This window comes from Neocloeon triangulifer, unplaced genomic scaffold (genome assembly GCF_031216515.1).
Source record: "Neocloeon triangulifer isolate White Clay Creek 2 clone unplaced genomic scaffold, ASM3121651v1 ptg000012l, whole genome shotgun sequence".
NCBI lineage: Eukaryota > Metazoa > Arthropoda > Insecta > Ephemeroptera > Baetidae > Neocloeon > Neocloeon triangulifer.
Genome location: NW_026775554.1, coordinates 6246500 through 6257555, shown reverse-complemented (window position 1 = coordinate 6257555; position 11056 = coordinate 6246500). Strand labels below are relative to the sequence as shown.

At 33.8% G+C, this 11056-nt stretch overlaps 1 protein-coding gene across 2 annotated transcripts; it reads right to left on the bottom strand.

Moving 5' to 3' along the window:
* Positions 1–1976: 1976 nt before the first annotated feature.
* Positions 1977–6464, bottom strand: LOC132197897 (acyl-CoA Delta-9 desaturase-like). Of its 2 annotated transcripts, none has more exons than XM_059621496.1 (4): positions 6339–6464; positions 4511–4757; positions 3317–3743; positions 1977–2686 (listed from the first exon to the last, which is right to left on the bottom strand). In XM_059621496.1, exons 1-4 carry the CDS (start codon positions 6408–6410, stop codon positions 2242–2244), a joined length of 1191 nt encoding a protein of 396 aa, XP_059477479.1. In that variant the 5' UTR covers positions 6411–6464; the 3' UTR covers positions 1977–2241. The 2 variants fall into 2 exon arrangements, with proteins under 2 accessions (XP_059477479.1, XP_059477478.1); XM_059621495.1 differs by lacking the exon at positions 6339–6464 and adding an exon at positions 6166–6283.
* Between the last annotated feature and the right edge of the window lie 4592 nt (positions 6465–11056).

Here is an 11056-nt window from a genome sequence, read left to right as displayed (position 1 = left end):
AATTTATCTTTCATTTTCGTCCAAACAGCCTCATTTTCATTTTATTTTACTAATATTTACAAATATTTTGGCAGATTTTCAGCTGAGAGGGATGTCAGTCTTCACACAATTTCCTGCCAATAATGATGAGTTCGAAGATCTTAAGGTTAAACTCGCTTGGCTCAGAGCTTCGTCAGTCGCAACTTAGTTTCATATTGGCCGTGGCTGTTTCGAAACGAGTGACGAATATTATTATTGCTGCCTCGCGCGTGTTGTGTTAGGTCAGGTTATGCAACCTGCTGGGGGCCCCGGCAACGCCGGTTGCATCACCGCAGCTGGCAGGCGGCCGCGCCGAGACAATCCATCAACGTCACGCCGCGACAAAGAAGCACAAACTTGTCGATAATCAAAATCTTCGCCATTCAAGTTGTTTTTGCTCTCGTTCACTCGAGCAACAGTGTATTTATTTTTTGTGTGCATCACAAGTCGCTCGTCTGATTAATAATTCGCGGGTGGAGCCAAGCGGCGGCCTTGGCAACAAATAAATGAAAGAGTTCGTTGCGTTTGTCCGTGACAGGCCTTGACCGTGCCGAGTAAAATAACCAACGGCTTAATGACGGAGCCGGCTCGGATCGATCTCTTGACATGAACCGAGCAAGGTGTGATGAATTATAGCTAGCGAGAAACTGACACGTAGACAATCTGTTTCCATCATTAATGGACACGGTGACATTTGTGGATTTATCCGGAGCTCGATTATTCCGCGCTGACCCAGACGTGACGCAAAAGGTTCGTAACATAAAAGCTCGTCTATTTTATATACTTTCAGAGCAAAATTGTGAGTGAAAATGTATGTAAGTATGTAACAATTTTTATGAATTAAGTTTTCCTTAATCGTAGGAAATTTTGTGGGACAGAATGGACTGCCAAACAAAAATGATTATTTTCTCTTCTACTTATAGTTTTTAAATCAGATATTATTGTTTGATTTTTCTTTTCAAGTTTTTTAATGAAATTGATTATTTGCGTAAATGATTTATATTCATATGTGTGTCTGTATACCGTTGGTATTTAATATTGAAATTTTGAGGGGAAAAACCTTAAATTTAAAAAAGGTAAAATTGGATCGTGTCTTTTGATCCACAAAAAAGGCACTGGCCTGACTATGAAAAAATGCCCTTGAAAATTAATGACTTTTGACAATGAGATATCATTTTTTCCCTATATAAATTGCACCGTGTTATTTTTTTTTTTTAAATAATACATCAATCAACGTAAACTCATGTATTAGAAAACATGAAAAGCTTTAAAAGTTAAGATCGATCATTATACTATTGCTTATAAATTGCAGTTTTCTCTGAAAAAATAGTTTGAAAATTTATCCTGACCATCAGCCAATCATCTTTCACATATTCAGTTCTTAATTCGAAAAAAAATTCACGATTTTTAACAGGAAATTCTGCTATTAAATAATAATATTTAAAATTTATCTTTACCTCCCAATAACAAATTAGTTTATAATAAAATTATTTTACAGTTCACATTGACTTTGTTTGATTGTGCTGCGATTAAAAATAACCGATTTTTACCAATTTTATTTTATTCCTATTTTCAGTTAAAATTAAATTCAAACTAATTTGTTCACTCATTGTCACAAAACACCCGAGCAAAAGTAGCTCCTGGTGATGAAACAAGCAATATCAATTATTTCACAAAGCAAGGTACATTGCAGGGCCGTCATTTGAACTCGCTGGATTTTCTAGTTTTCTACCCAGCTCGAAATAGCAACAGCACATTTCATTTGGAAAGCGCGCGTCTGCTTACTTACTGTGTCATCGCTCACGTTCAATAATACTAGCCAGTGGAGTGTGTTGAGCAGCGAATTTTGTGACATGACCAGTCTATTTCAGTCGCTTTTCAAATTTAGAAGGCGCATTGCTGATGCTTACGTGAATTGCACCGCCAGTGGCAGACTTCATATTAATAAAACGCGCGCATTCCAGCCAAGTCTGGTTTGCTGTCTTTATTAACAATAAATAATTGACATTTTTTTTACATTCATTTTTGGAAGGCAGTTTTTTAATCCCGTCACGACAATAACTCACCAGCTTATGAAAATATTATATTTTATTATTTACAATTAGAAAATATAAATTTTTGGTGACATTGGAAACGAGAGTCGCAGTTGTAGAAAGTTAAAAAATTTCTCCTTCTAAAAATATCCATTTATATAAAATTTCACAACTCTTCTCCAAATTTTCTTCAATAGGACTTTTCCTTGTACTGCTCGATCTCGGTCCTCTCCTCGGCGCTCATGTCCTTGTCTCCCCACCCCCAAAGGGCCGTTTCACCCTCCTTGTGGTGGTGGTTGACCCACGAGCCGTCGCCGGTCCGCTCGGCCCGTTTCTTCACCAGGGCCACGGGCACCGCCTTCAGGTCGTACGCCCAGCCGATTTTGGCGAAGAAGTCAATGAAGGCCGTCGTCAGGTTCAATTTGTAGTTGCCCAGCTCGGCCGCCTTGTAGTCCCAAGGGAAGACGTGGTGGTAGTTGTGCCAACCCTCGCCAAACGCTGCGATCGCCACCGCACGGTTCTCGGTAGGGCTGATGTTCTTGTCGTAAGGTTTTACTCCCCATATGTGAGCGGCGCTGTTCACCAGCCACGTTCCGTTCAGCGACAGCACATAACGCATTACGCCAGCGACATACCTGAAATGTTAAATTTTATTACAATATGATTATTTTTTATACTGCAATTTGATAAATTTCATAATTGGCAACAATGATGCAGAAAAAAATTAATTGGATTTAATTGGAACTGCTGATAATTTTAATAATTTATGGCAAAACCAATTCAATGATGCATTTTTTTTTTTTTAATTAAATCGAATTAGTATCATATTTGTTCAGAGCGTGATATTTGCAGTAATAAGAAGGTACAATAGTAAAAAGAAGGGAATAGAGAATGTCATAAAAATGTAAAATATTTCTTTTTTTCTAAATTTATATTATTAAATTTCTGGAAATAAAATACTTCACACTATCACAAATTTCACATTATTTTCTTTAGTGAGGTGAAATTAAAATCTTTAATGTCAAATAAGAAGATATATGCTGGAATTTTAGGGCTCCAAAGTGCAACAATGAAACACCTCAATTTTATAAGTACAATAGGAATGCATCTCTAACTTTAGATTTCTAATTTTCCTGTAACAAAATTAGTTTCAAATCGTGTCTATTAATATATCTTCGGGCATTCTCTGCCCAAATACATCATATTAAACTATATTTAATTTTGAGAAATATAACTTTGAATTGAACCAAAAAAGTGAAACTCACCACGAGTACCATCCTTTCTCGCTCCAGAAGTAGCAGGGCACCCAGACTGGCAGGACGAAGCAGAGGAGCGGCATGAGGACGAGGTAGGTGCGTCTCTGCCATACGACGATGGGGTCAGCGTCCATGTCGCTCATGTCAACAGTGGCCCCCTTGCGTCGGACGTCAGGGTGTTTGCGGCACAGCAGCCAGCCGACGTGCGAGAAGAAGAAGCCGCGCGACGCGTTGTGCGGGTCGGCGTCCGTCTCGCTGAACTTGTGGTGCACGCGGTGGTCGCGCACCCACTCGTAAATGTGGTTCTGGAAGGCCATGGTCTGGAAGGCGGCCAGCATGAGCCGCAGCGGCCACTTGGCCTTGTACGCCCGGTGCGACCACAGTCGATGGGCGCCGGCTGTGATGCCCATCGCGCCCATCGCCGCGACCAGAAACGCTAATGGCACAAAAAATAAAATGAAAAAATTATTTCATTACGATGAACACAAACAGGATGACTTTGCAGTTTAATAAAATCAAATCTGCTGATTATTTTTAATTTGATTTTTTTTAATTGAATTTATTTGTTTTGATTTATTTAATTAAATTTTTTCTTAACACGATTTTTTTTTAATTTTGGTTGGGTCTTGTTTTTCTATTGAAGAAATTGAACAGCGTAAATTTTTATCAATTATAATAACATAATAAGCTCAAATATAAAAAATCCCACAAATTTTGTGAAATTTTTTAATCGAATTGAAAGTTGTACTCGAATGAGTTAAAAATAAAAACATAAATATTAGCAAAATTTATTCAAACGAGACTAATTTTTAATGCTGTTAACGGGGCCGAAACAAAAAATTTGCATGAATCATGCCAATTTAGCCCAGATTTTTCCATGGCCTACACTATAAATCTTGAAACTATTGAATATTAATTTGAAGGATAGTTCAAAATTATCACGTTCCAATCTTTTTTGCGTTAAAATGTTTTTTACGCAATCAATTTACAAAAATAAGCTAGAATAAAATAAACAAAAGTGTGCTTGTTTGCTAAAAATACCAATTACTAGAATTATGGCAAGTCAGATATAAGATTTGCAATAAAAAAGCGTGACGGTGAAAATTTGTTTGTGTCATTTAGAATTAATAAATGTTGCTTATAATGTTTTGTTTGTACATATTGATAAAATTTCCCTTGTCTAAAATAAAACCAAGGACTCACCCCAGAGAAAGGTGTAAAATCTGGCATTCAGTGAGACACAAAGGTAAAGGCCGTAAAGCGCTCCAAGGTGCAAGTATATGAAAGCGATAATGTTTCGCCACACCAAGTGCACTTTGTATGTCTCTTTTTGGGGATTGGCCTCCACTTTGGCCGCTTCGGGCAACGCCGAGTCCATCGGCGCCGCGGCCGGAAGGTATTCCTTCGCCGTCGGACTTGGCAGGTTGGGTGCCATTGCTGATCGGCCTATCTGGAAACAACAATTTTCACAATTGAATTCATTAATTTTCATTACACTGAAACTTTGATAATAATGTTTAACCCAGGTTTAACCAAGTGCAATTTTGAGCGGGTTGCATACATTTCAAACTAAATTTACACAGGTCGTGAATTAAAATTTAGTAAAATCACTTGAGACCTAAATACAATAAAATTTATTCATATTCATTACTATATTTTAGTTATTAAACAGATAAACAGAATAATATTTGATAGGCTAATTTATTACAAAACCTGGGATTGCGACTAACTATATAGCCAACAAGCCAACAATAATGTATAAAGAAATAATCAAATATTAATAATATTATAGTATTAAAATGATTTCCTTTTTTTACAATATTTATTATTAAAATATGCACAGCTCCTGTTGTGAATTAAACATAAATTTTGATATTGAAATTAGCTGAAGTTTATTAATAATCATCATATCGCGTAGCCTTAAGCCTTTTAATAAGGTATTCACAAGGACACAATTATTACCGAATCAAAAAACGTAAATTATTCATTTCAAATCATGCTTTGTTTTGGTTGGATTCAAGGTGAATCATTCGGCGTGTTTAGTATGTATGATGAAGCAGCTCTCTTCGCTTGGTATGCAGCATTTCATCTCGAACCTACGAAACGATTGAATTTCCTTTAGGTTCGAGACGAATCATTGCAACCCAAAAAAATCTAAGAGATTAGATTTACATTCGTCGCACGAAGAAACCGGAACCACCAATGCACGGAAAGTGCCGGAATAGCCTTGGATTTAGAAAAAGATTGAACTAGAAAACTCTTAATATTATAATTAAACTTATATAAATTTTAATAATGTGGACAGAAGCGAAAAAAATTAATACTTTATTTCTGGCTGCTTCAGCTAACTAAATTAAATTATGGACTGAAATAAGTTACCATACTAATCCCTTTTTTTCAAATTCTACATTTTAATGTTCAAATTAGGTTATTAAAAGAACTATAAATATTGAAGATTTCCTGTAAAATATCAGAATGATATAAATTATAACAAAATATTTCACATTTTCCAACCTTTTCTAGAATTTTTGTTTCATCACAAATAATAATAAAAATAACCCTTTTTTAACATAAACTTGCAGGGAAAGGGAAAGGATAAAATATATAGTATTATTATAACTAAAATTTTTGAAATTATTAAATTGCATAGCAATCTATATACCTGGAAAAAATTAGGAGTAGATTACAAAATTTGTGTATTTTTTTTTAACATTGCTTTGGTTTTTAGCAGGTTAATTTTCCATCAAAATGATCAGTTTTCAACCAGCTTAATTTTTTGCTTATATATTGCTTATTTTTGTTCAACTTTAAATTTGCTACTACTTGCAGAGATTGTTCAGAAAAAGAGCTATAATTACCGCGAGTGGATCAACCAGGACACGTCCTTCAATAATCACCATATTGACAATTATGAGTAAAAAATGCACGCCCGTTTCAAAGTTCAGTGAAATAAAAAGTGAGTCAAACGAAATGCGCTGACGTATCGCGACACTTGTTTTCATTAAACAAAAATTGGTAGAATTGCACTCACCTGCAGTAAATATGCAATGAACCGCTCTGCGTCAACTGGTGTGTTTGTTTGTATGGAGTGCCGTAGGACCATTCCACTTTTATTAACTCGACGGCCCCCTCCCCCGCCCAGTGCACCTCTTGCTTTATTTTCACACCGAAAGAAGACAATCGAAGACGCGCGCAATGACAATGGACACTTTATTGCTTAACGGGCGCTGCACGATTGAACCGCGGGCAATTGACACGCTTGCAGCGAGTCTCATCCGCAAAGCCAGGAAAGCACCTCTGTGCAGTTGCGAGATGCTTTTCTAGTGGGTAACTTGAGTGTTCATTTGCGGAAATCGGTGCATCCAACGCAACCTCTCTCAATTCATAGTTGACCCACAAATCACTCTCAGTAAAGTGCTTGATTAAATATTCATCAAATGTTTTTTTTTCCTAAAAGAGTTATTTTGTGTGTGTGTGGATGTGCATAATTTATGGAACATGGCAGCCTTGCTTGAAACATAATTTTAATACAATAGAAAAATTTATTGATACTAAATTGTTGACGCAAAAATATTAGGAAGTTCAATGAAGCTGTAACAAAAAAAAAACGGGGTTGTTCTTGTTGGAAACTTTATTTCACGTTGAAAGAATCCAGTTTAAACATATTTTTTAGTAAATTTCTTTATTATCGAAACTCAATAAATGAGCAAATTTATATTTAGCAAACTTTATTATGTGTTTATTAGTTCAACTTAAAAATTAACTTAAATTACGCAGATTTTACTTCACATCAGAAAGTTAAAGTTCAAAACCCTCTCAAAAAAGACAAGTAAAACAAAGTAAAGGAAATGAATTCCCAAAATATAGGTAATTTGATATTTAGAAAATTAGCACATACAGGGAAATAAGACATTTTTCTGTTCCGGTTCGCTTCAAAATCTATTTGAATAATCATACTAACTGAAAAAGATAAAGAAAAGTTATGAGGACAATTATATCTAAAGTTACGGTACGTAAAAATGAATAAGGAACACATTATATAATTAAACAAACTTGTTTTACAAAAATCTTGTAATTATAACATTTACTTTAATATCACAAAAATATAAATTTAAAAATTAACTAAAAATAATATCAATATTATAATAAAAATTATGACTTCAATATTTTAATTTAAAATCCTGATTAATTATTAATTTCTTATGGATTTTTTTATATTAATGGACTATAAAAATTAAATAGTAATAAATTATGTTATAACTAAAATCTACAAATTTAAATTAACAAAATAAATAACCATTAATTTTACTTTGTTTGGAGGAATTTAATGTTTCCTTACTGTTTCTTCATCAATATTGAAGATACAGCCATTGTCATTACTTCATGCCGAGATGAAATTTTCAAATTAAATAAAGTTATTTCATTTTTTTCACGCAGTGAATTTTGCTTTGAAATTACAATTAATCTGATGATGGCCGTTTGTTGACACCTTATCATAAAAATTTAAAACCAGAACAAACTAGAAATATTATTTTCATTTGATTCTACTGGTCTGCTTGTGATTGAGATTTTTTTGTAATTTTCTATAAATGATGAAATTTTAAAACCACGATGCTTTACAAAAGTGAGGAAATGAGAAACGATTTTTCCTCCCGATAAGTTGTTGAAACCCTTTGTAGAACAAGAATAAAAACTGCTGCAATTAGTTCCCATTGCTATTAATTATATTCATAAGCGATCCACTTTCACTGCATGAGCTTCAAGAATCGACTGGAAATAATATATGGAATATTAGAAATAATGACCAACGCATTGAAAGTCTAAATTTACACAAAGTGGAATGTTTTACAGTTGACAGGGCACGAGAGTTTCATTGTCGCTCGACGCGATGAGTTTAATTTCAATGCACCTGATTGTGTTGATGTTCGTACACGGGCTTTTAGCTGCCTGTGTGCACGTAGCGTCGTCTCAGTTAATCGACCGCCTGTAATGAGTTACTATGTCTGTTCTTCCAGCTGACTGTGCAAAAAGATTCGCACAATAGGACCGAGAAAATTAAAACGTGAGCACGTGGATCACGTGGTTGGCAGCAAATAACTGTTCACGTGTTTCTGTGCAATCACCCGAGACGCGTGTTCATGAAATCATTAATTTTTATATTATACAAGTCACCAAATTTTATTTATTTAGTGTTTTTATAACATTATAAATATCATAATATTATTTCAAATTGCTAACATGATATTGATTGAAGCAACCAGGTATTAATCTTTATCCTTGTGACTTTTTTCTTTTAATAAAAAGCAAAAAAAATAAAAAAAAATCAAGGTAGCTTTCAACATGATTAATTGTTCTTATAGTACGTGATCAGTTTTTATTATGTACTTATTTTGATTACTTTTTAATTTAAAATTATAGTCTTATATAATATGGAAAGTTATTAAAACTCGTTTTTTTTTTAAATATAATTACATATAAACAAACAAAAAATTAAGCGAAAAACTATTTTGGTGTTAAAAAATGATAGAAAATATATATGTTTTAATGTTACTAAAAATATTTTATCCAACAAAATTTACTTTATTAGTAAGTATAGTGTTAAATTTTTTGCTTAATTTTATTTAGTTTTCCCCAGAGAAATTTTTCACGTGAAATTTTACCCTTTTTGCAGAATTAATAGAGAGGAGCAAATTTCCCTTGATGTCAATTTGGGCTGGTGTAACGAACGTGTAGGTAATTTATGTTGTGCTGCCAACAAAAGAGTCTGAAGAAAAACAACTGGTGCGCGCAGATGAGACCGCGCGCTCATCAAGCTAAAAAAAAGACGCTGAGCCCAAGACTTTGCGAATCCCACGCAAATTGGTAATTTTAGGAACCGCAGCTGCTGACAAAATATCACTTTGCCAAAACTCGTTACATTATTCGTCGGTTCATGTTGGGTAAAAGCCGAAGCCGCCCTTCTCTTTTTCTACTGTTCTCTTTGGCACTGGCTTCGCTTCGGGGAGTCTTTTGTGCGTACAAAGAGGCTCTTCTAAATGAAAGCGTCACTATGACAATGTTGAAAACGCGGTTTACCAAGACTTGCATTGTCGTAGATCAGTCTCTTGAATTTAGAGATTTAGAAATCGAAATCATGTTTTATAAAAAAATGAATAATAGGAACTATAAATTAAAAAAAAAATATAAACATCTTTCTACTGATGAATATAGCAAAAAATATGCTCAATTGAATTAATTTTTTTTTAATTAAATCGCATGTCATTCAAATGAGGCAAGTATGAAATTAGTTAGCGATGTGATATTACAAAAAAAAAACATAATATACTAACATGCTTCCTTATTCATTGAGGGGGAAAACATTTACCCACGAATAATTGTTCTTAAGCGTATCTGGGTATTAAATGAAATAATCTCGATAAAAAAAACCAGAATTTATTGTTAAGATGCATTTTCTTATTCATTCATAGTGCGGTGTTGGTTACAGATGTGCGTGGTATTGTTATTATTCTTTACTGTGAGCATTAAATTTTTATGCGATCCTAAGAATAAGTGTAAAAGGAAGTGAAATGAGTTTATAAACTATTTTATGATCTATACAACATAAAAAAGCAACAGCTTTACGTCGAATAATGGCCTCCAGAGCGAAAATTGTATTTTAAATTACATGGATTTTTTTTCGTTACATTTTAATGATGACGCCATTGATTAAATTAAATACATGATTCATTTGTTAAAACCTAAATACATTTGTTTAAGCAGTTAATTTAGTCAATCTATTCAGCTGTGTTATAAGCATAACCACTCTAAAATTTGGAGCAAATATTGCCATTTCATTTACAAAATTGAGATATAACCGGAAATATGAAAAACGTGAAATAATTCAGGATTTTGTGATTTTTAATGACCTTCGAATAATAAACACCACTCCCTTTCAGCCCACTTACAAAACAGACGACGGTAAAAAGAAAAGTGTCATAGACTTAATTCTTGCGGGGAAAGAAATTCAGACTGTTAAATTCACTGTCGACGAGCCTTTAAATATCAGCCGAAAACACCGCGTTTTGAAATTTCATTTTAAAATATCTAATTTAAACAGCCTTAAAACAATAAATAACACTAAAAAGAAAATTGACTACGAAAAGATAAACGAAATGATTGAAAACAACTTTCGGGAAGAACTTAAAATTTGTATTTTAAATCAGAACATAGAAAAGTTTTATGAAAATATTTTACACTTAGTCAACGAATGCACAACAGAATCACCGCCGCACGCCCGTATAAGTCAACCCTGGTTTGACACAGAATGCTACCTCTTTAAACAAGACTTGCTATTTCTAAAACATTTTAGCGACGAATTAGAATCTCTTCCAAATCAATCGCAGTTTTATGCAGAAATTTTAGGTATATTTCACGATGCTAAGAAATATTACAGGAAACTTTGCGCGTCCAAAAAGAAAGCCGCACAAGAAAAAAGGGATGAAAAGTTAATTCGAGAGGCAGAGTCGCGATGCTATAAATTTTTAAGTGTGGACAAAAAATTAAACTACGTAGCAAATGACATATCTTTACTCGACTGGCAACAAAATTTCGAACACATTCTCAATGTAAAGGGCTTAGATAAAACAGATTCATTAGATCTTAAGTCAATGTTAAGGGACTACCCACAACCTGAAAACTTTAAATATTTCCTCGAAGATGAAATTAAACTAGCCTTAAAAGAATTAAAAATAAACAAAGCACCAGGTCCGG